This window comes from Paramisgurnus dabryanus, chromosome 13 (assembly GCF_030506205.2).
Source record: "Paramisgurnus dabryanus chromosome 13, PD_genome_1.1, whole genome shotgun sequence".
Taxonomy (NCBI): Eukaryota; Metazoa; Chordata; class Actinopteri; order Cypriniformes; family Cobitidae; genus Paramisgurnus; species Paramisgurnus dabryanus.
In genome coordinates, this window is record NC_133349.1 from 10,294,351 (window position 1) to 10,320,768 (window position 26,418).

Consider the following 26,418-nt stretch of genomic DNA (forward strand, 5'->3'; position numbering starts at 1 on the left):
GAGTAGTTACACAAGTAGTTACACATTTAATCAAATGTAAAGTATTTTACAATGGCAGTTATTAGTGAAGGATGAAATGAAGAAATTTAAGAATGACAAAGTTACAGTGAGTATTGCGCAAAATAAAAAGTTTATAATTGTTTTGGCATTAATTAACATGAACAATATAGTTTTTTGGCATTTTGTTGATGTTATATAATGCATTTACTGACATTAACATATACAACCTTATTTAAAAGTAAACAATTAATTCAGTATCACATTATCCCACCAATTTTTATGTCAGAGGGGAACTAATGGCATGCACATCATTTGAATATTTTTATGTCTGGGAAAAGTTTGGGATTAAACTGGTCGAGTCTAGTGGAACAGAAATGCGTTTCTAAAATACGTTTGCGTCTTGTCTTGTCATTTCCTTGAGGGCTGGTTCAGACGGGACGAATTTAAAATCGTCGGCCGATTTTCCAACCCTGAGAGACCCCACACACGGCGATAAAACATCGCGGGTCTAACAGTTTTGGTCGTACAGTTAGTGGTGCGCCGCCACATGGCAAAATCAACACATCACACAGTGGCGATAGTTTGCAGTTTGTTTTTAACCGACAAAAAACAATCTCAAAAGAAAAGGCGATGGTCAAAGAAGTGGAGACAACGCGAGCATGGACTATACTTGCTACATCATGATATGGAGGTGAGTTGTTGTGACCCGTGATTTTGTTTCCCGGTACATCCCGCTGCCTCGTCACCTCGCTTTCTGATTGGCTACACGTCACAGTCCACAGGCTGCGTGCTCGTTTGTCCCCGGGAGACACCACACACGAGAAGAAATTGGGCCAAAAAAATCCAACATGTTGGATATCCCCGATTTGAGATCGGAGCGGTCCCGAGGTCCTTTCGAGTAGACGAGAGCAGTCTAAACACACCACACACGGCAAGAATATCTGATCAGTTTATTTTACGATTATCGGAGCATCCTTAACACCCCATTCAGACAGCCAACGACAAGCATTAGGAGAGCGACGCAATCTCATTCATTTCAATGGAAACTGGGTGACTTCCGGCGACACGAGCGAACGTGACCGTTGGCGACAGAATGTAGGCGCGATTATCGACGGAGTCGCGCGACAAAAGTTGAGAAAAGTTTAACTTTATGCAAATTAGCAGCGAGTTTCACGAGCGACTACCAATGGAAGTGAAGTAAGTGGAGCACTGATTTGTTGTTTACAACATGGGGTAACGTCACACTACTACGCAACCAGAAGTGGGAACGCCCACAAGCGACATCAACCACCAGCGGCAGGCGATGAGCAGCGATAACATCGCTGGCTGTCTGAATGCGGCGTTAGATTGTCGGAAGGGGTGAATCGGGGCTAAAATCGGCCTAATTATCCTGGCGGTGAACCAGGCATGAGTTAGAAGTATAAGTCCTGTTTTTATGCATATGCGAGGATCTGTGCACAGTATGCACACTGCCGGGTTTTTGTAACTGTGCGTACTTTGTAAACATAGGTTGTGTGTAGAGGAGAATGTAGTATGTAGCATAGGAGATGCATAGCATTTTCTTGCAATATGCATGCCTTGAACATCTGTGTACTATGCTTTGCAAGGCTGTGTATTTAACCGTGCACGTACGTTCACATACATGTATAAACAGACTATACTCCGGCTTAAGAAGGCATTTTTTTGGTGGGGGAATGTGTAGTATTTGAGAATAATGTCCCACATGTCACCTCACCAGTGGTGCTGTTGGTTTTGTAGGTGTTATTTACATACTTCTAACCTACTGTATATGTGACCCTATCTGTGAAATCCAGGATTAAGTCTCAGAATCTAATTTTGTTTGATATTTATCATTTAATATCTATCATTGATTTCATATTGATTTCAGTCTATGACATTCCCTTACTCAATCAATATTAAAGATATCAAGGTTATACTTTACAGTATGTTCTTTACATTACATAGGATGATTTTATGTAGAAAACAGTAAGTCATAAAAAATTACTTCAGCTGGGTTTTCACAGGCAGGGTCATGTATAAAATATGCATGTATCCAATATGCTAAGGTGAATTCTATGTTACAAGACAGCTGCAGCAAAACGTCCTTCCTGTCTAGTATTTCAAATGTGTTTGATTTTTTTTGAGCCGACTACAAAGACCGACTTCGTATTAATACTGTATTATCTTCACGACTCTTAGGTGACCAGTCACTGAAAAACAAGCAACTCAAAGTAACTTACAGTCCAATCAAGCTACGCAGTTTGTTAGTATATGTGATCCCTGATATCGAACCCACAATCTTTACATTGCTAACACAAAGCTCTATGAATTGTTAGTAAAAAGAAATGTGGATATTAATGTTCTAGCATGACTATTTAGACTTTAATTTAATAATGTTTTCAATATTGCAACACCTGCACAAAATCATGGGTGACAGTTCATGATGACAGTTCATTTTCTCTCTAAGCATGTGATCCAGAAGGTGACGGCAGTCATGCCGTGTCTGCCATTTATCAGGCGCAGTAGAGAAGCTGATTTATTAGCTGTTGCTCCCCATCATAGATTGTACATGTAGGGACACAGCAACTCTCAGATCTCTAGTTACTTTGGGAACAAAAGCGGGTTGCGGCCGCCACCTTTCTCTCAGACTCCATGCCAAGATCTCTACACCACAGTGTAACTTGACCGGCTAAAGCACGTGTTTATCAAACAAAAGACACGGTTTTGACCTGGTGTCTTGGTGTTAAAACACGAAATGCTTTTTGTTGTTTGCAATTGTTTTTTTTTTTTTTTAATTACATGTTTTAAATTCTTGCCCTGCAGCACAGCTGCTAGAAAATCTGGCTCATCTCTTTAATCTTAGTCTGTATGTTTTGTCCATTTAAAAATAAGTTTTGCATATTATATTTGTTAGAGCTGAGACATCATAGTAGCATCCTTGTGCGCATGCTTGGGCACATTGAGTTGGGGTGCTTGTATGGTAGGTTTGAGTCTGGTGTGTGCAAGTATGTGCGTGCATCTGTTAAATGCATCACACCGGTTAAAGAAAGCGTGAGAGATTGGGAAAGTGGGCGGGGTCTATTAGGGTTCAAAGGGAAAAGGGGTAGGACTTCTTGGGTGGGAAGGAATGCAGCTGAAGGGACAGACTTGGATAGTTGGAGATGCTATAATTTGGGGGCCTGATGGTAAGGAACCTTCAGAAAACATAAAATTTTCACTTTTTCGGTCGCTGGAGTGGGACCTTAAGGTTATGTATTTTACCTTTACAGGTATACAATGCATAATACAATGTTGTTCCTGTTTAGTTACATTATTGTACCTTAAAGGCAAGGAGAAAACGATCTCTGAAAGCCAATGTCGACATTTGTAATCACCTAAATAAACACACCCCTACCCCAATAGAATCTGGACCTTCTTTTGATAGACCCGCCCCACACATACGAAACCCAGACAATGATGCTGGTTAGTAGACACGCCCCTTACTACTGATTGGCTCCAAGTGTGTTTTGGTACTCGGCCCGACTCCCTTTTCAAAAGCGTTTCTCAAAAATCGTGCACCCCGCCCTATTTCGTACCTTTTAAGGTAGAGTTAAATGTTTTGTATTCCTAACATTTAACAGGTACACAATAGGCCCTTAGAGTATAATACTGCATCCTAAAAAGTACAACATTTCAATTTGTTGTATATCCATAAGCGTACAAAAAGGAATCTCGAGGGAACCACCCCAATGACAGAAAAGTTACAGTTTTTTACTTTTCTTTCTGATCTAAATGTGTCCGATTCTCTCGCTCTCAAACAAAACGCACTCACCTGGTAAAAGTTACAAGATTCACAACCCTTACACACCTGAGCAGAACCCTGTGCTTCACATGCCTGGGAATAGCAGCAATCTGAAATCCAAAGCCTATCAGGCCTCTGAAGAAGCTTTTAAGAAGTGCCATAAATTAGACAGCTCTCATCGGCTCCTTTTAATTACGTAGGCCTGCGCATCGCCCCGTTGGTGCAGGTCGTGTAATTTTGCTTTGCCTGACGTGCTATTTGAGTCACAGTTTGATGACATGCTGGCACGCTGCCTTTGATATGCTGTGGCAGGGCGGGGCGTGAGAGGATCGGCGTGGTGGTGTCGCCTTCATCACAGAGCATCTTGACCCCTCTTTAAAAACTCCACCCAACTCAGATGTGAACGCAGAATCTCAACCTCTTGATAAAATTAGGTCATTTTCCTAAGGGCCATCCTGCCGGAAACGCCCCGTTTCCCACCTAGATGATTTGATTCAGCCTGGTTAGTGGTGGTTTGATGCTGGTGTGGGTGGTGGACCAGTATAGCCAAGAAAACTTAGCTTGCAAAACTGGTCAACCAGCATGGTTTTTCTGGTTATGCTGGTTAACCAATGAAGCCTCCATCCCATGCTGGGGTCCAACAACTAAACATATGGTGACCAGCTATGCTGACTACAACCATTTGAATTCTCATTGAAGATGTGAAAATTTGATTTTGATGCTAAGAATGATGTGCGGTGCGCTCTTGCTTGCTTATTTGCTCTTTTGGGAGATAAGATGAAAGTAGACCTTTCGCTCTGGCTCTTGACTCCCAAACATTGAGGTGATCTGCTTTCCCTCCTAAGGTGAAGATGTCACTCCCTGACTCAAAATGTGTGTCGTGAGACTGCTGCGCTGTTATATCTCACTCCTCAGAAGAGGAGAACCTTGGAAAGCATTAAATCCCCCTTCTTTCACCAAAATCTTCTCACCGACTTTTCAATCTTCTCCAGATGAAGAGGTCTTGACCGCTGTCCTGAGTGACATTTTCTTTGTTGTTTCTTTCACAGGGTGTCGGATAGATAACTGTGAAGCCTGTTTCAGCAAAGACTTCTGCACGAAGTGCAACCCTGGTTTTTACTTGCACAAGGGCCGTTGCTTCGACAAGTGTCCAGAGGGCTTCGCTCCCTTGGAGGACACCATGGAGTGTGGAGGTAAGTGAAAACAACTCAACATTATTAAAGTGTATACATGTAGTGAATAAGACTATCTAAAGTCTCAATCCAATTATGAGATTAGGAGCATCAAATTTGGTTTTAGTTATTGATTTCAATTGAATATCAAGGTTATATTTTCACAGAATGTTCTTTACATTATGTAGGATGGTTTTATGTAGAAAACAGTAAATTGCAAAGAGCAAAAAGCTTTTCCATTGCATAGTACCCCATGGTTGGTTTGGGTCAGGTCAGGTCAACTCATTTCAATTTGGCTTGGTTAGCTTTTCCATCGAGTTTAGTAACACTTCGTAGTGGGAGAGATTATAGGCGTGTCGTTATAATTGCGCTGCCTACAGGTACATTCACATTATAAGCGACTTTGTCACTGTGTATCGCTCGTCTCTTTCAAAAGAGGTGTTTCTAAATCTGGTTGTCATAAACAAATGAGTACCGTCCTCTCCAGTTACTGACAAGAGACAGATGACGTGAACTCCACTGCTTTATTCTCATTAGTAGTCGCTCCCAAAAGTTGCTCATAATTTGCATAAAGTTAAACATTTCTCAACACACCCCATCCAATCGCCAACAGTCACTGTCGCTCATGACACCGGAAGTCGCCAATCTAACATTGAAATCAATGAGATTGCGTCGCTCGGCTACTGCTAGTCGCTGCTAGTCTGAATGCAGCTTACTGCTGTGACATCATCCAAGTTAGACCGTCGTTGTACATTCCTATACATTCATTTATTTCTCAGTCCACCACAAAATTAAAATTGACCACTACAAATAGATGTTTGCACATCGCGTTTATCACTACCTCCGTCTCACATGACAATTTCTGTACAAACACCCGTGGCATCAGTCGACGCGCTCCACTGAGCCTCATTAAAGTTGCATTTAAGCATATATGCGGACGTGTGTGTCGCAAATGTGCCGCCACAAACTGCAAGTCTGGAAAAAAACTGTTATGGTGTTCCTGATTCCTGTGGATGTTTTTCATTGCCAAAAGGGAGTTTGGGAACTTATAGCAGAGCACAGATGACAACATGTTTGCTCAAACTGCGCAAGCTAGCATGAAGGTAAAGCTAATCTTTTACATTATAGCGATGATGCTGGTATTGACGATTCTCTCAGACCAATCAGTGATCTACAGTGTTTTCGGGTCACTTTTTGGTATCAGCTTGGTTCGCTTGGAACCCCAACTGAGGTGGAACTAAAAAAGTATTGTGTACTACGTACCAATTGGAAAAGCCCCCAAAAGTAAGCTTACCCGACCCAAACCAATCCGTGGGGTACTATGCAATAGAAAAGCGCTAATAGGCAGGTTCACATATTATTAGATCTTGTCACTTCTAAAATGTCTTGTAGATATGTCTCATATTATTAATCTGCCTTTGAATTCTCTCCCCCTAATAGAGGGTTGTGAGGTAGGCCAATGGAGCGAGTGGGGGACCTGCACCAGAAGAAACAAAACTTGTGGTTTCAAATGGGGACTGGAAACCCGCACACGACACATTGTAAAGAAGCCACCAAAGGACACAATACCGTGTCCCACCATCGCCGAGTCCAGGAGATGCAAAATGGCTATGCGACATTGCAGGAGAGGTGAGCAGCTTGTGTGTGTGTGTGTGTGTGTGTGTCATTTTAACTTTGTGATTGGTTAAGCATATGTGAATCCGCTTTAATGCAAGTTTTTTTTTAAAAGATAGAATTTATTCCATCTGCAAATCATCAATATCATGTCCAAACCTTCTTCAGAAGAGATTTCTGTGTAGCACCATGGTGTTTCATCTGCATATCACATGATTTATGTTAAATGGGGTTTCTTTAAAAGTAACCTCACCTCCTCGAATTGAACTTTCAGTGTCGAATGGCATTTTCATTTATGATTTATTAGTATTTTTCCACGGTCACTTTAGCCGGGCTCACCGTGCGTTTTTTCTTGAGAGCACATGTGTTGTCTCACATGTTCACCTTTCTTCCCAGCGGAATAGCACAACGTATGAAGTGCAGGTTTCCTCAATAGTGCTCTGTTTCCTTTTTCTATAAGAGAGTTATTTGTGGTGGGTGCTGCATGTATTTTACTTACTAAAACAAGAAGTCAAATCGGGGGAAAATATTTTTTGAGGAAATAGAGCCAAGGAAACATATTTTATATAGTGGTTAGTTTTAGAAACTTTGTGCCAAGTTTACTTACGGAAATAATCGCGGTCTTCAGGAGGGCTTATCGAGAAAAACATAAAAATAATAATTAATTGAGATGTTTCCTCTCCGGACATTTAGCACCGCGCACCATAACGAACTAAAATCTTTTGCGGTCATTGACTTATGATACTGTCACAACGAGTGCGCATGTAATTTCAATTTCAAAGTTCAGTAAAGGACAACACGTTCACTGACTCGAGCTGATTTTACTCTAATTTTCCTGCGAGAATATTTTTGACTGATTATGGAAAAGCTAATTGTCAGCGTTTCAGAAACCCAAAAGCCATAAGAGTTTGAACTTTCTCGAAATCGACTATTTATTTAGTTACCTCAGTCTCACATAATATCAAAATTTTCATAATGTCCACTTTTAGTTTGAAATGTCTCCGTATCGGATCGCAACCGCTGAATGTGGCCCCGTTGGGTCAAGACTCAGTTTTGAAAAGTGCATCGGGAAGACTATATTCATTCATCTTTATTCAAGTCAAAAAAGGTTTGAGCGAAACACCGGATGATTTTCCCAGGTTACACTGGAAATTGGAGGAAATTAAAAAATATCCTCAATTTTAAATGTGCTCCAAGAGCTGGTTAGGGAGGTGCTGATGGAGTAAATATATTACAGACAACGTCACGTTGCTCTTTTTTTCTTTTCAGTGGCTTTAAGGCAGGGAGGGATTTCAAAGTTGGAAACTGTGATTTTCTGGCACCATTTCCTCCTGTACCCGTCACTGGCTCTTTCCACAGGAATTTTCCTCCTTAATTTAGCTCCTGCTGACCTTTTCCAAAAGTATTTTATAGCTTTCTTTAATTAAACACTGGCATTGTGATGCATGGTTACTGGCCTCAATTATCTCATCTGAGGTCAGCGAATAAGAGCCATTGCTAAAGTCCTAATTGAATTCGCAATGGAGTCATTCTTTCATACCTGTGTTAGACTTTATAAACCACTATCGAGCTAACCTTTAAAAAGCACTGGTGATATGGTCCGTATCGGTCAACAAGCGAGTTTTTTTTAAATGTACTGCAACTTAAGGAAATGCTAAAATATGAACATATACTTTAGGCCTACTTGTTGGTACAATTTATATTTTATTGGCATTGCCACACTAAACAATGGTCAAAAATGGTCCCAAGCTGACACTTGTGCAGTAACCTTTAAAGGAATATTCCATTTTCTTAAAAGAAAAATCCAGATAATTTACTCACCACCATGTCATCCAAAATGTTGATGTCTTTCTTTGTTCAGTCGAGAAGAAATTATGTTTTTTGAGGAAAACATTGCATGATTTTTCTCATTTTAATGGACTTTAATAGAGCCCAACATTTAATACTTAACTCAATACTTAACAGTTTTTTTCAACGGAGTTTCAAAGGACTCTAAACGATCCCAAACTAGGCATAATGGTCTTATCTAGCAAAACGATTGTCATTTTTGACAATAAAAATAACAAATATACACTTTTAAAGCACAACTTCTCGTCTAAATCCAGTCCAGCGCGACCTAACGTAAATGCGTAGTGACGTAGGTAGGTCACGTGTTACATATATAAAACGCACATTTGCGGACCATTGTAAACAATAAACTGACACAAAGACATTAATTAGTATCAGTTGACATACAACAACGTAGGAACGGTCCTCTTTCTCAACACTTGTAAACACTGTGGGGCGGAGTTTCGCGTTCGTCCTCTGTGACCTCTCGACGTCATGACGTATTGCATGGGGTCACGTTGGCGCATCACGACCGGATTTAAACGAGAAGTTGTGCTTTAAAAGTGTATATTTGTTATTTTTCGTGTCAAAAATGACAATCGTTTTGCTAGATAAGACCCTTATGCCTTGTTTGGGATCATTTAGAGTCCTTTGAAACTCAGCTGAAAAAAACTGTTACGTGTTGAGTTAAAGGAACAGTATGTAAGAAATTTATATCAATTAATCATAAAATGGCCCTGATATGTCACTAGACATTAAGAAATCATTTTCATTTCAAATACTTATATCACTGACAACAGTGGTCTGGCCAGGATATTGTCATTTAAAAAGTGGAGTTGCAGCCCTCAACTGATGTTTATGTTGTCATGTTGTGTATTGGCCACCAGTTGTGTGATTGCAGTACCAGTTTTCGCCACAAGTTTTGTTATTGCAATACCAGTTTTGGCCACAATCCTACATACTGTTCCTTTAAGTATTAAATGTTGGGCTCTATTAAAGTCTATTAAAATGAGAAAAATCTTGCAATGTTTTCCTCAAAAAACATAATTTCTTCTCGACTGAACAAAGAAAGACATCAACATTTTGGATGACATGGTTGTGAGTAAATATCTGGATTTTTCTTTTAAGAAAATGGAATATTCCTTTAAAAGGGTCCTAATATGTACCATTTAGGTACAGATTTGTATACATTTGGTACCATTATGCATCTTCGGGGTAATATTATGGACCTCTGAGGTAAGATTATGAACTCTATAGGGTGCACACTACCCAGTCTCATGTAGATGCGTATAAATAGCACGAAGTGTGAAAATCGTGCAATACATGTGCCAAATTCCAGTTTGGCGTGCATATGATACGCCAGTCCTTCCCATTCACTTAAACGGCGCATCTTTTTTGACGTTTTATTTATTGGTTTCTCAATTTTTTTCTGTTTATTAAACCATTTTCCTTTGGGTTTAGATTTCAGATTTGCTTAAGGAGGTTATTTAATATATAGGTTCCTCCATGTTTTTGTCTATATTTTAGCCATGGTCACTTGGAGTTGGGGTTAGAATTGGGGTTTGGGTTAGGATGTCATTTTTATATAACAAAAAGTTTTCTAACCCTAAACCCAAGTGAAAATGGTAAAAAAGAGAAAAAAATTGAGAAACCAATTAATAAAACAACAAAAAAGATGCGCCAATTATGTGAATGGGAAGGACTGGCGTAGGAATTTGGCGTATGTGTTGCACGATTTTCACACTTCACTCCGTGAGATTGGGTTGGTGCAAATGTGTAATTTATTTACTAGAGACAATTTTTTTATTTTATTTCTGACAGTGCAGTTTTAAAATATCTCTCACCTGTGTAGGGCCATATGCCTCCTAATACTGATATTAACCACAATTGTATTTCAATTATGTGCTTGGGTTGATATTAACCTTTATTGTGTTATGTCTCGGTTAGGGGTTATGCAGATTACATGCAGTGTAGGAGACTCTCTTAACTTAAAAATAGCAAAATTGCGTGCATGTAAACATAGTCATTGTTTACACAGCGCAGACGCATCAAGAGACATTTATGTGCATGGGTTACCAGGAAGTAGGCAAACCCTTGGATAAAAATAAGGTTGCTTGGTCTAAAGACTTCATTTTATATGAGGCCAGGATAACATAACCTCCAAGTGACCTCTTACATTACACTGGATTCCAGGGATTTTGCACATAAGTCCCTGAATGGTACCTATTACAATGGCTTTGCTCTGCAATATAACAAATTACTTCTGAGACATAAATAGGATTATATAGTCAGACTGTAGACATGTATGCTTGTTTAAGTTTATGTATGCCTTTTGCCCAAGGCAAATTGATGTAAATATTGAATGAAAAAAAGGAATATAACACCATTACATTTATTTACTTTTATCCAAAGCGACTTACAATTTAACTTATTCTTATTTAAGCATACAAAGCTGAACATATAATGAGATACTATAGACTCTCATGTGGAACAGGTATGAGATTACATAACATGAGACCTTGCAAATTGCTATGGATTAGACAGAGGCAGGAAATACGAGAAGGTAAATACTGTAATGTCAGAAAGGGAACTTATGAATGTATTTATGACATCGTCTATCTGATCATCCAGCTTCCATGTCTATAAGCTTACATGATGTCGCCGGACATCATTTACAGACATCCAACATAATACACATGGGATGAAAGAGCGGATGAAGACGTCTGGTGTGCAATCGTCGAAACCACTCACATTAGCCAGCGTCAGCATTCAGTTATTTCAAGATTCTGTACATTTTAAAGTAAGATGAGAGTATTGGTTACCGTACTGGAATTCTGTATTTTTGAGCTGAGAACCGGTTGATGGGCCAACACTTTCCCAGCAGGCCTATCAGTCTCTTTCAGCATGACGAGACTCCTCAGGGTGGTATATAGAGTGGGCTGTAAACACAATTTATTAATAGTCGCCCGGCTGCTCGCAAAAATGAAATGCCCGCTGAGCTCCATCATGTGCACCTTACATGGCCCCTGTCATCAAATCAAATGATTAACCAGCTACATTAGAAAGGGAAGGACAAAGCTATAATAATTCAATACTAAAGTGCTTTGTAGAGTGATATTCCAGCAGGGATTCCTTCTGTCAGTAGTACCACTTTTCTGTTGATAGATTTTCCAAGCTTTTCTTGCCGTTCTTCTAAAAGAGGTTTTCCTCAAAAGAGCTTGCGCCTTTCCTTATTCAATAAGTAGCAGGTTACTTTATGTCAGTGATATTATATGTTTTATAAACAACTAGGACTAGTATTGCCATCTTAATCCTGTAATAATTCGCTAATGTTGGATTTGGTGCAACTGGGGTTAAGACACAAACACGGCATTGAGACTTATTGAATAATTTGGCTGTTTGTACCAAAGTGGCTTTCGGGTTCTCAGACAGCCAGAAATGGTGCATTGAATACTCTGTATGCTTTTGTTTGTGTGCCAATTACTATACGCTTAAATAAGTCCCTTAAAAAAAACAAGCACACTAAAATGAATAGCACAAATATATTTATATGCAAATCATACGAAAAGCTAGATGAAACTCTCCAAAATTGTTTGATGGCTTTGCCTGTTAACTTTATTCAACCGCATGTGTTGTCACTAACACATTCAGCCAAGCTCAATTTAAGCTCATTTTATTGTAACTCTATCCATTTGCACTATCAAATTTTTTCCTCCTAAAAGTAGACAAATTGCACTTTTTGACAATATATGGTTTATCACTGTAATTTCTTTCTTTCCATCAGCCAGTGTTGTAGTCGAGTCCAACTCGAGTCTGAGTCAAAACCAAGACCAGACATTGATGGTCGAATCTAAATCCAGCTTTATCTGGATTTGGCCTTGATTCACTTTATATAACCTCATTCACAGAGCACTTTGGTCCCACACAATTTCAAACACTTCCCATAAATGCTCTGGGATCGCTTTAATAAAGAAGACCTAGTAACATTGCCGTTACATTCATGGAAAGCATTCTGTGTGAACAAGAGGCAAAAACAATGCCGTAAGGCAGGGGTGGGCATTCCTGGTCCTGGAGGGCCACTGTCCTGCAAAGTTTAGCTCCAACCCTATTAAACACACCTGAATGTTATTTCCAAATCATTCTGAAGCCTTTGATTAGGATTTTCAGGTGTGTTTGATTAGGGTTAGAGCTAAACTCTGCAGGACACCGACCCTCAGGGACCAGGAATGCCCACCCCAGCCGTAAGGGTTGTGCCGTAGTGTAGACACGTGCGTCATCGCAACAAAAAGTAATGGTTAAGCTCTTTGACAAAGAGATTTAAATGCAGATCAACATTCACGATGAGAAATTTTGGCAAACTGGACTGTAGCAGAGATCAGGAAGCTCATCACTATCACCACTGAGGCTTAGATCATTCACCAGCATGACAGAACAGCGCATCACCCGCTCCTTGTCATAAACAAAAATGCATGCGCAGGGTTTCTAGATATTGGAAAAGTTGTGTTTCTTGATGTGCATTCTAATCAATAACAATCAAACTGCAGTTGGTTTGTTTTGATTTAAACCTTCATAACTAAAAAATACATAATATAAAAAGTAGCACAATAAAACCCAATTAAAATAATGATAATATAACAACAAAAATGTGTTGACAAAAGTGTTAAAAACTGAGTTTGGAACCATTGAAAACAACCTATTTGGCTTCAGGTATTAAAGGGTTAATATTGTATTATTTTCAAAGTATAAAAAGTTAGAAACGTTTTATTGTAGAGTCTTTGTCAGCATCTTTGGGTTACTGGACAGAACTTGAGTGACATTCACTTTACACACCCATTAGAAGTTGTGGAAACATCAAGACTGCTGAAGACCTCACACCTGTGCCAGAAGCTTCCACTCTTTGTGCTTTAGCTGTCCTGTCTGTAGATGAGCCAATGGGAAGCCTTCCCCCTTCTGAAAATCCTCTACTTGTCAGTCCATGGCAGTCTGGGTGCCAGATGGAGACTATGGTGAAATGATGCCCACAGAGGAGTAATTGCCTTTAATCTGTTATTAAGGGAAACAGGATGAGACCCGCCGTAAGTCGTGCCCCTCTGTGTCATAAAGAAAACACTGATTGAGTTTTGTTTTTATGTGTGCACGGCATTGGTTGTTCATGGTTAGTAAGCAGACTGATTCGAGACCCTGGTAGACATCTTTGTCCTGTCCCGTGAGCATTTGTAATTATGCAATTCTGGGCTCGTGTTTAGTTTGGAAAACCAAAATCCTTTTGAGTGTCTTTTGAGTGTTAGACGTTCCTCCAGCATAGATGTATGTGTCCACACACAACTAATTCACATCTTATGCCTGCCTCTTTTTTGTCCGCCCGTGCTGAGTGCTGTTATACGCTGCCCCTCCAAAACAAATAGCAAACGCCTCTATTTTGCCTCCACTGGGTCTTGGAGACCATTTAAAGTCTGGTATTATTTATTTAATAACTGTCAGGCAGCCTCTGTCCTTCCGACTGAAACTTGGCCGTCTTGCAGGAGAATGTGATGTGCAGATGACGACCCCCGATGAGATCCTGATTTGGTGTTGAAATTCAGGAATGATAAATGGTAAATTATGTCTGGGCAATATCGCAGGCTATCACTGGTTAGAAGTTCGGGGCCAGTAAGAGCACAATGTGCGCTGCTTTCCCAGGGCAAGTGGAGCTCAGTTATTGGCTGCTGTGTTGGGTGATTATCCGTGCATTGCGTCCAGGTCTGTTGGGACTGCCGTGCCAATGGACTAATCTCACTTTAATAAGTTGACTCTGCAGGTCCGGCACAGGAGCAGGGGGCCGCTGTTTCACAGCCAACATGGCTTTCTGCATTCACACATATGCTTGTGGATAATCTCCCTCATTTTTGCACTTTCGGTCAGCTTTGTATTCCTGCTCTGGTAAATGTTATTGGCTGTTTCACACTGTTCCTCTCTTGCTGGTTGTTTGAATAAAAGTGCCTGCCAAATATAAATGTTCACTTAAAGCCTAAGTCTTGGCTGGACAATAGCATTTGAGATGAGACATTTGGCCTGAGGTCAATAGTAACTGGTGTTTGTCAATATTTATTGATCTCTAATGATTTGAATTCAATTATTTATAAGAACTTACTGTGATCATTTAAGGTTGAGGAATTTAAGGATGTTCTTATATAAATAATTAATGTTTTGTCATATTGGATTTTTATATAAATAATCAGAGAATGCATTTATTGCCAATATAATGAACCATCTGCTTATATTTTCCTAAACCCCTGATGGTAAATATAAAATATATTTTGTCTATTTAAGATGAGGGAAACATGCATGCATTATGGATGTGACAAAAAGGAAATCCATTTTTGGGAGACACTTTGTAGGAAATTAAAAGGCACAAACCAAAAGCAATAATACCAAATATTTGAAAAAAGGACAGTTCCTTAAAGATCAAATCATATTTTAATGTAATTTCTGTATGCACATTTATCAGAAAAAAAACAACGTTATGGACGTGACAATTTTAAAATTTCCACTTACTTATCTATAGAAAAACAAAAAAGGCTTTAAAAATTTAAACCAATACTTGGAAAAAACTTTGGATAAAAACTTTACTTTTCATCTTAAAGGGAAACTTCACCCATTTGCATTAAGCTTTGTACCGTTAGAACCCCAGTCATGTTTTTGAATGGTCGTGCATCATTCCCTCAGTTTCCCCTGAGAGGGGAGAAATACTCATTTCAGTGAGGCACTTCCTTCTTTCAATGATGTAAAAATCGTCATTTTGCATCATTGAAAGAAGGAAATCCTGTATCTGGTGAAGGTTTCTAGGCAAGTGAGGAACTTTGCGCGCGTTTGGACATGTTTATTTCACGGACGTGTTTCGGTTTACGAGCAGACGCTCTGGGGAGTATATAAGCTTGGACGGACTCGCGCTGTTTGCTTTCGGTTTAACATTTCTGGATCAGATAAGGATATGAACGTTTGTTTTGTGAATGTTTCTGGTTGCGTGCTTATTTCAAAGACGCGTTTCGGTTTACGAGCACAAGCTCCAAGAGCTGAGGCAGCGGGTCTGTGGAGATATTGTGCAGGGGACGCGTTTGTGTGGAGGATGCAGGGATAAACGGACGTCTGACTAAAGTGAGTGTTTGTATTTTCTTTGTTATACTAACGTGGCATTTATGTACATAATAGCATATCTGAGCGGTGTTTTATATGTCTATATTGTGAGAGCAGTGAGGCCAATAATAACACAAATGTAATTACAGTAAACAAAAGACAAAAAGAAAATTGGTAAAACTAAATAAACATTTAAAATGCATACTCTTTTTTTAAGTACTTGTAAAGACATTGGTACTGCGGATCTGAAACAGCACGTTACTGTTTGAATAAGACTTTGCTACACACCAGACCAGAGTGTTATTGTGTGTAACACAATGTAACATCAGGTTTAAAAGTAAATCATGATTGGTGTCTGTCAGACACAGTGGTGATGGCTATATTTTTTGTTTTACTAACGTGGCATTTATGTACATAATAGCATGTCTGAGCCGTGTTCTGATTAATGGGAGTGGCTTGCAGAGCTGTGCATTGTGGTGCATAGTGGGAGTTGTAGTTTTTCATACAAATGTGCTCTAAAGTCACGTTCTGTCTTTTCTCGTTCAAATAGACACAAAATTCTACATTTATGTTACATTTTGACTACAAATATGACCCACTTTCCATAAAGATTAATGCTCTTATCGGTGAAATGGCCCTTTAAGGTTGGCATTTGCATGGAATTGTCTATAAATTAGAGCATAACTGTTAACTTAAATTAGTTAAAAAGATTTTAACTATATTGTACAAATGTGCAATTAGTTTTAAATCCACTGTTTGGAAGATTTGAAATTTAAAGGAACAGTATGTAGGATTGTGGCCAAAACTGGTATTGCAATCACAAAACGTGTAGCTAAAACTGGTTCTGCAATCACACAGCCGGTGGCCAATATACAAAACGACAACATAAACATCAGTTGAGGGCTGCAACTCCACTTTTTAAATGACAATATCCTGGCCAGACCACTGTTGTCAGTGATATAAGTATTTGAAATGAAAATGCTTTCTTAAGGTCTGATGACATATCAGGGCCATTTTAAGATTAATTGATATAAATTTCTTACACACTGTTCCTTTAAACCTGAGGAAATCAGCCTCTTCATTATTAAAACTAAAAAAGTAGCCTAGAAACTTAAAGAACTTAAAAGAAGGTCAGATTAACTAACACTCATAAATACTGTAACTCACTTTATGTGAAAAAAGAGCTGATTTTACAGTATATTCAACTTAAATGCAAATTCGTTTTTCTTTTAAGATGGCAACTTTCTCATCCCGTTGGTGCTCTTTGACATTTACAGTACATTTAGTCACTTTGCCGATGTTTTTACACTGTCATGCTATATGTTTCTGAGCTCTATAAAGGGTTTTGCCTGTGGTAAATCTTTCACGGGGTGTGAAAGTCATTACCAGTAGTTTCTGACCACTTTTTTAACCTTTTTCCTCCACGGTTCAATTTTTTTAGGGGAAAATGGGAGTTTTTGATTAAATTGCCACAAAGTGCCCTGTTCCCTAACCAAAATAAATATGGCCCGTGTCATTCTGTCAGCAGCTGTTCTCAGAGAGCAATATTTGAAAACTTGATCCCTATGCCTTTTATATGGATTACAAAATAAATGTTTGTCCCTTTGACAACAATTTGGATGCTTTTCGTTGGATTATAGAAGCTTGACAGTGCCTGTCAATGCCTGTCAATACCATTTCTAATAAAGCTGGTAACAATCTGTTTTATTAACTCTTCTAAGTCTAAATTTACTTGCATTCAACAGTTGGTAAATGTTAATTTTGATCCGCAATCACAGGTGTATCCCTACAGGTGTGACAAAAGGCTAGAGTCATTTATTCATGTAACACTTCGCAAATTGCTTGAAAGCAGCCTTAATTCTGTTTAGAGATGTCATATGCATGACATCAACTTTAGTGTCATAATGTTATTAGATTATTACATCATGATGTAAAAAGCAATTTACTTAATCCAAGGCAGGATAAGAACTCTCTTTAAATCTTTCCCCGGCAGAGTTTTTTTAAATGTTGCTAGCAAGCATTTTTCATGATTTTCACAAAAGTTCAATGCCTTCTCAAATATAAGTAGGTTTCTTCAAAAACACAAATTTTTTAGCAAAAAGCTGAGATAATTGTGTTTTTGTGACGGACTTTTGAGAGAGATCAGATTCAGAGCAATTCTCAAAACATACACGGATTTCTTTCTCTTTCATGTGAGGTGTTGCTTCCGGGTTGTACCACATGGTGGATAATAGCGGTATTGCGGATTGCCAGAAATACTTGTCATTGGCAGGGAAGCGTTTTCTTTAATTGATGAGTTAACTCGTAAATGGCGAGAAAGAGTTAGTATATAAAAAATATATATAAACCAAACCTAATTTTTTTCTAAAAAACAAACAAATTATTTCATTTTTTTTTTCTTTCCCCATTGTCAGATTTTTTACTTGTTTTAAGCACAAATTCACTTAAATTGTATATTTTCTTTCAAAAAAATAGTTAATTTTGCTCATCAAGAAAATGCATCTTGATTTAAGAATTTTTAGATATTTGTACTGAAAACAAGACAAAAATATTAAGTAAGAAAGTCATTTTTTGCAGTGTTAAGTCTATATCGACTTCCTGCTACTTAGCGGTATTGCGGATTGCTGGAAATTCTCATCATTGGCAGGTAAGCGTTTTCTCTTAATTGACGAGTTAACTCGTAAAATGGCGCAGAAAGAGTTAATATGGGGGCGAAGGCAGGTCAGCGCAGGCATATTTTATTCTTGATTTATCTTGCAGTGTGTCATTTCACAAACTATTATATACACAGAATAGAGATTCTTTATCACATTCTTATGACCCCAATGTAGTATTGGGCTGCAATCTTTCTCTATTAAACATGGCCCTTCTGTCTTCCAGGCCTCCACAAAGGCCCCACACACCCTTTCATCTCCAAAAACTCATGCAACAGGCGTACACACATCACACATGATGGGCGATCCACTTCCTCTACAAAGCCTTCAATAAACATGCATTCATATATACCCACACATAAGCACTAATGCAAGCTCAACTTTTGATAGTGTGTATGTAAAGGTTTTGTTTCATGTGCCCACAATATCACTGGGACAGCGGCACGGTCCAGAACAGCCCCTTTTCTGGGCGAGCTGGGAGCAGGGGTATGACTTTCAACATCTGGTGCACAGTTGCACCAGTCTAACCGCTCATTTTTTGTCCTCTCTCTCTCTCACTCGCGGGCATTTTTATTGAGACATCACAGCTTGTAATCAGAGCCTTGTGATACTGATGGAAGCTGTGGCTTCTGACCTGCTCGCATCCACAGAGGCCTGGACCAGTGAAACAGACACCCAGACGAAACAAAGTGTTGTCTCCCGATGGATGTGTGTTTCAGTCCTGGCTCACATACATAGCAAGTACAGTAAATAGAAAGTAACACTGTGTCAACTTACAAATTGTGTAAATGCACCAAAGTAAACAGATGGGTTTTAGGTTAAAACGTACCCGGAGGGTTTTAATCTAAATGCATTTGCTGCTGTTGAGATTATGCAGATTTATTCAGTGCTGTAATTTTAGTACAAGTGCCTTACAGCAATAGAAGAAATACTTTGCTGGTCATTGAGGCCTGTTTGATTTTTTTGCTTCCCAGCCTAACTCCAGGTCTCAAGATTCCACCCCACAATGTTTATATTTAACAATACCTAAATGCAGGACAAATCCGTTGGGATACTGTTGGATCTTTGCCCTAACATGCTCAGATTTTTCTCACCATTGATGCAAAGTGGAACCCTGATTGTATTTGATTACCATATGGATCACCGGGGCATGGTGAAGAATTAACAATTGGCTCGTTTACCCGAACACGACCACCTCCTTCAGGGTCTCGAATTCGGTACCGCGGTGCGCTTCTGGCTTCGCATGCCTGCTTTCATATTACAAGTTTTTATGCAAACTATGCCCTGTTTCAGCGTGAAAACCTCCTTAGTCTCACGAAATCCAAGGAAGGCTTGTTTCTTCGAGATGAACCCTTTCAACTCTTGAAGCAGATCCTCAAAACATTAAGCACACCTCACAGGCCCACAGAGGTCAATACCTTAGAGCTGTTCTGTTTTACTTTTTTAAAGTTTTCTCAAAAGGATACAAGAACACCTTTTTGGACAGCTGAAAGGACTTTGAAAGGAGTTTTATCAATATTAAATTGAAGTAAAGAAGAGCAGCCGTGACAGCCGTGAAGCATTTCAGAGGGTCTCTCCTCTCCAAAACACACACACGCTACTCTTTTAAGCCTGTCTGATTTGGCACAGGCCCTCAGCCTCATGGGCACTTCCTCTTTGTGCAGAAACCCGCTCAGTTCCTCAAGACATGAGGCAGATTTCCCCTTATTTCCCACTGGAGATGAAGGGCCTTGTTCTGAAATGAGATATAAAGAACACATCACGCTACACAATTTCCTCTTACATCCTCCAGAAGTGCCCTGGAGAAACTGCAAAGTGCAGACGCATACCTCAGAAACGCACATATGGAACAGACGGGGTTAGGTGCAGGTACGCTTACTGTATGGATCAAACTATAGCCAGTAAGTTTGCTTATAGTGAGTCTGGATCTGAGTATGTGTTTATATGAGGAACAGATTAGATAGCATGAACTTAACATGGGCCGCTTTTTTAAAAAGTCCCAGCGGTGATGACAGCTCTAAAATCGTTTTACAAAGCCCCGACTGTTTTTCTTCATGATGAACATTTAGTTTCCTGCCAGCACAATCTCTTAACTCCCTTTCTCAGACTTTCTATAAAGCAGGACACATCACAGCGTAAAATAGTAGCTCTGCATCCAGATGGAGTCTGAGGCTTTGGCCCCTGTATAGGGGAGCCGCGACGTTCGCAGCGGCAAACACGCATACACACGCGCGAACCATACTTCCCATCACCCACAACGCTCGCAGGAAATGCAGCTTGAGGAATAAAATGGAAAACAAATGTTGCATCAAATAGTTTTTGTAATTGTAGTGCGACGAGGTCACATCCTTTGGCAAAGCTGTTGATTTTTTTCGTTTTCCTTTCTTTTTGTTCTTTTGGTTTCAAACATGGAAATGAGCTTTTAAAAAGTACTGTAATTGTACAGTTAGGCAGTACACACTCCTGGAGCAAATAAATTGAGAATTTCCAGAGGGGCAGATATTTTCCCCATAAATGTTTGCGGGTCAGTGAAGACAGAAGACTTGTTCATAAGCTAATACTAGCAACTGATTGTTTTATATGTACATAGAAACAATAAAGAACCTAAGAACCTTTAAAGTCCCCATGAAATCAAAACTGACGATTCTTATTTTTTAATGGAATATTGAAGTGTTCATTATAAACTATTTATTCATGTGGGTCATTTTTTTTTTTTTTATTTACGTGCCCCTTAAAAATCTGTACTAAGATGTCATATGCCTGTAGGTTCTAGCGGCACCACATTTTTGTCTTGTTTTCACTTCAAATATCAAACAATTCTTAAATTAAGATGCATTTTCTTGATGAGCAAAATTACCTAAGAAAATAAGTCAAATTTTTTGAGAAAAAGCATAAACATGCAACAAAATCTGCCAATGGGATAAGAAAACTTAAATCTTAATTTTTTTCTAAACAAACTTTATTTCATAGACAATATTGACAGAAAATCCCCAATTGACAGATTTTCTTGCTTGTTTTAAGCACCAATTTCCTAAATTGTATATTTTCTGTCTTAAAACTAGGTCATTTTGCTCATCAAGAAAATACCTCTTGATTTAATAATTTTTAGATATTTGTACTGAAAACAAGACATAAATATTAAGTAAGAAAGTCATTTTTTGTAGTGTAAAGTCTATATTGACTTCCTGCTCACGGGGACTTTAACATCCGACGAACATTTCTGTTTCTAAAAATAGGTTCATCATTATAATAAAAAAGTTCTTTATATTATTAAACATCAGAAAGAGAGGGATCTTCTAAGAACCTTTGACAAAAATGGTTCGCTGTGAAGAACCTTTTAGGCACCCTTATTTTTAAGAAGGTAATCTATGGGTTAGTGACAAAAACGGTTTGGCAAGATGAGAAATTTTAAAATCTTTTTAAAACAAATTAAAAGCATGCATCAGGTTTATTTTAATGCACATAGTGTATTTATGTTGATTTATTGCACTAAAAAAAATTACATTTGCACCGTTTTTTTGAAAGTTAACCGCCAATTGCGCCAAAGAATGAGAAATATGAAATATTTTTCCCACCTTGATGGCATCTAAACATAATCACACAAAAATAATAATTTTAAAATATCATTTTATTAGTTATTTTTAAATGTAAATTTTAATGCGTTTTTGTAGTATGCTGAAAACTGTTCTTTTTTTCTAAATAATCTTTGACAAATGATGTAAAAATGTATATAAAAAAAATCGTATTACACCAAACTAGATGATTATATTTTATTCCACATTTTTTATGAATATATTTATATTTTCATTCAAATAAATACTAGTTACACGAATTGACACAGACCGGTTACACCACATTGACATTTTTTATCCCCCCAATTTTAGACTTGGTCCTCAAAAAAGAGAATGTATGCAAGTAATCTGCAAATTTATTTTAAAATTGTAACCCTTTTACATTTAATTGAACCATACGGACACAAAATAATTAACGTCACGTCATTGACCCCTATAGCAATTTTATATCAGTTTATATGTTCCCTCGGAACTGAACCCATGACCTTTGTACTACTAAAAACAATGCTCTACCATCTGAGCTTTTCGATACAAAATATTGCCTGTTACATTTTCCAGGGTTTGCAATGCGGTATGTGAATTCCTTTCAGATTAAAACCACTGATAGCTAAACTGATACTTATGACTAAACGCTAACTGGCCTTAGTATATCAGTACAAAACAGATGTTTACGTAAATCTGACGGATCAAAGCCAGCACATAAGATTCGTAACTATCAAACACGCTTAAGCGACTTCAGAAAACAAAATACTTTTACCTCAGCTGCCGTCGCTATTTGCCTTATCAGATAATGCGTTTGTGAAAATGTGAATCTGCGGTATTCCCTTGATTTATTTATCGCCCACTTTCTCAGTCCCTGTTGGTAATAGCTTGGATGCTTTCTAAAATAGTGCAGAGGTTCTCTTTGATAATGCAGTGGAAGCTTTTAATGTCGCTCTTCAGGAATGCAATATAACATTTAGGCAGTAATTAAATGAAACTAAAGCTAATTATGGCTCATTTTCTGAGGGACACGAGACGAGAGCTCTATGTACTTATGCCCAGATGTGAGGGGGTGACTCAGGCATGGAGATAGGAGACCACAGAAACTGTTTGCAGCCCTTTCTGTTGGCTTGCGGTTGCAGGAATATCAGCTTCTGTGTGTGGAGGGCACAGAGGTCAGCTGACATCGCTGTGGTAACACTTTAGACTCAGGATTTATAGACAGACTGTTCAGAATGTGTCCCTAGAGTTTGTAGGTGATACCCATCTCAGAGTTTAAATTTGTGACCCACCCAAATGTGTAAAATGTAAAGAATATTTTGTGAAAACTTTCATATCTTTAAAATTGACTGAGGTCCTGTCTCCAAAACTTCAAAAATTAGATCCTGAGGCTTTGGACTGGATTTCATAGACATGGTCAAATCCTGGGAATCAAATATTAATCTTGCTGTTGCGTGCTTTATCAGTGAAAGTAGAGGAGATGCTTTTTGGGCTTGTCATATGTTTCACGAGATCTTTAAAAATATGAAAATACTCAGAACAGTCCAAACTCTTTATCTCTTATACAGCCCTGCCTGCAGCATTAAAGATGACAGCAAAATATTAATCAGACTGATCGAGTCAGGCAATTTTTTGATGATGATCTAACCTTAGGTTTTCAATTTCACATATCATCTTCAAAGAACTAACCTGCTCCTTAATTTCCCTACACTTCCTTTCACCGTTGCACGGAATTAGGAAAATAATGACCCACGTCATCTCAACATTAGCTTTCAGTTGGAATGCATGTGCTTTAAATCATTTTGTCTGATAGTAAGCAGAGCTTGAGAGAGAGAGAGAGAGAGAGAGAGAGAGAGAGAGAGAGAGAGAGAGAGAGAGAGAGAGAGAGAGAGAGAGAGAGAGAGAGAAGGTTTGATCCACAATAACCTTGTTAGACTAAGTGACACTGTGCAGAGAATCTTCTTGTCAGGTGGTTAGCAAGATGGACTTCTGCCTTCTCAGGGTGAGTCTATTTCACTTGTTTTCCAGTATCACTGGTCTCTCTCTCTCTCTCTCTCTCTCTCTCTCTCTCTCTCTCTCTCTCCCTCCCTGCTCTCTTTTTCGCTCTCTTTAAATGTCAGACTTAGTTATGATCTGTTTGTTCTGTATGTTAAATATTGGATCCGTTGCAACTGCATTAAGACACTTGATCATCAGGAGTTAAGGACAACTTGTAAACACCAGATAAATGTACTTAGCTGATAGGGATAGTTCACCCAAAAATATAAATACTCATAATTTACTCACCCTCATGTTGTTCTAAACCTGTATTTTAGTTTCTCTGTATTTTTAAGTTTCTTCATTCTGTTTAACACAAAAGAAGATATTTTGATAAATGATTGTAAGCACCCAGTTGATGGTACCCACCGACTTCCATAGGAAAAACAAATACTATGAAAGTCTATGGGTACTGTGAACTGTGCCACATAGAGTTGTGCCGACAGACAATAGTATCGTGTAACGACGATTGTCAGACATATTAGGTTATTATCATCATTATAGTTTCACATTAACATGCGCATTGCGTGCTTTTCCTCGCATTAAAAGGTTTGTGGGCTTCACTTTGCGCGCACTTGAACTTAATTCCCACTCCTTGGACTCGGACCTGAATACATGCGGCATGGACTGTAATATGCATGATTCTGAAACTTCCTCGCACATAATTATTTATGTACATAAAATTTTTTTGCACTGGAGAGGTTGTTAGTAGCGCAGGGGTTTAAAATCAGTGTTGTTTCCGCTCCCTGGCACGCAGGAAATTTTAGAGCGCCTAGGCTTTAATGGCGCGTTCGGATTAATGTCATCAGTTTTAAGAAGGTTGCGGTCATGACAGTTTGCCCTTGCTTCTTTTTTGTCCACCAATAAAGTGACTTGTCATAAATTTGTCAAAAATGCACAAATAAATAAATGAGTAAACTACTGTCCCGCAACAACCCCCCAACAATCTCACAGGCTGACGATAGGACAATCTCAAAATGGGGCATATCGCCCAACACTAGTGCCACATAGTTCTCGATCGTCTTATGACTGTATGTTTTGTCCAAACTCATATGACGACTATTCGTGAGACATGAGAGAATGACTTTTATTTTGCTTCAGGAAACATTTATTAACCCACTGGCTTATAGTCCTTTGTGCAAGTGAAACAAGACTGGCACAGAAGCACTTCCTGTTGTTTTTTTAGTTCACATTTATTTTACATTTTTGTGCCGTCCTCGGTATGTCTACTTTATATCTTGACAGCCAGCTAAACTTTTTCCCAACCCCATGACTCTGAAGCTTGATTTAATTCCACAGGTTTAATGGAGTTACAAGGAAAATAGTAAAACTGCAACACACAAAAAAGCAATGACAAATTACTCATAAATAAAAGCAAATTGCACAATAACTGTCGTTTTCCCGTTTGTACTCATTTTAAAACTAAAAAGAGATACATATGAAAATACTAAACAAAGTACTAAAATAAATACTGACGTGAATTACATTCACGATATTATAACATCTTTACCGTGCAGCTCGTTAACAAATAAACACATGAGAGCTAGCGTATACGTAATTCACGCACTTTCAAAACATCCTCAGATTACACTTTACACACGTAAATTATCATCAAAAACAACATAATACTTCCGGAATAATCTCACAAAACAAATGATACATACCAACGATGCTACGTCAGAGATGAGAAGAGGAAAGATACGAAAGAAGCACCGTGAATGTAACGCACTAGAGGAAAACTGCGGGAACGCAAATGAAAGCATGAGAAATTACTTATCAACTACGGATCACGCAATAGGACAAAAAGAACAGCGCGATCTTAAAATGACCATGGTTCATGACCTAAATATAAACAAAAGGAAAGGCATATTCCTAGAACATTTTAGAATGAAGAAATGTTGACTAAAGGAAGCATGTTTATATTCTGAAACTTAACTATGCTTATTTATATTTTTCTTGTTTATATTCTTATTGTTAAGAACAGAACACTCCCCGTCTGACGTGGACACACGTCACCCAACAGTCCATGCACAGTTCCCCCTTTTTTTTTTTTTTTTTTTTAAACAGTCCATTTATTAAACAGTCCATTTACTGTGCCTCTGGAGGCAGAAGGAGAACAATTTCATTGACTGGCCTGAGAAAGAGGCTAGACCCGCCTGGTTTGATAATCTTTACCTCAACCTGGCGTACTTTCCCATCCTTGCTGGGGAAGGCCTGAGTAATCAGTCCAAGAGGCCATTCATTCCTAGGTGCTTGAATGTTCTTAAGGAGAACAACGCTTCCAGGCTGAATGTTTGGCTGAGTGGACTGCCATTTCTTGCGGGCCTGCAGTGTTGGGAGGAATTGTTTCCTCCAACGGTCCCAGAAGGTGTTGGAGAGCTGCTGAACCTGCCTCCACTGGGACTTGTAGAGGTCTGAAACTCCAAACTCACCAGCAGGAGCAGGCACACTGTTTGTCTTTTGTGTGAGAAGAGCAGCTGGCGTGAGAACGAACGAGTCATCAGGGTCCATAGTCACTGGAACAAGTGGCCTTGCGTTGATGATCGCTGCGACTTCTGCCATGAAGGTCACTAGCACCTCGTGGGTGAGCTTGTCCTTCAGCTGGAGAAACATTGCATCCAGAATCCTTCTTGCCAGCCCTATCATTCTCTCCCATGATCCACCCC

The 26,418-nt window shown here is 38.8% G+C and overlaps 1 protein-coding gene across 1 annotated transcript in view; it reads left to right on the plus strand.

Moving 5' to 3' along the window:
* The window catches only part of rspo2 (R-spondin 2), a 69,671-nt gene that overhangs the window by 30,687 nt on the left and 12,566 nt on the right, over positions 1-26,418 (plus strand). Inside the window, exons 3-4 of the mRNA XM_065298534.1 lie at positions 4,831-4,974; positions 6,394-6,582. Of these exons, the coding sequence (XP_065154606.1) occupies positions 4,831-4,974; positions 6,394-6,582 (333 nt within the window). The remainder of the gene's footprint in view (positions 1-4,830; positions 4,975-6,393; positions 6,583-26,418) is intronic.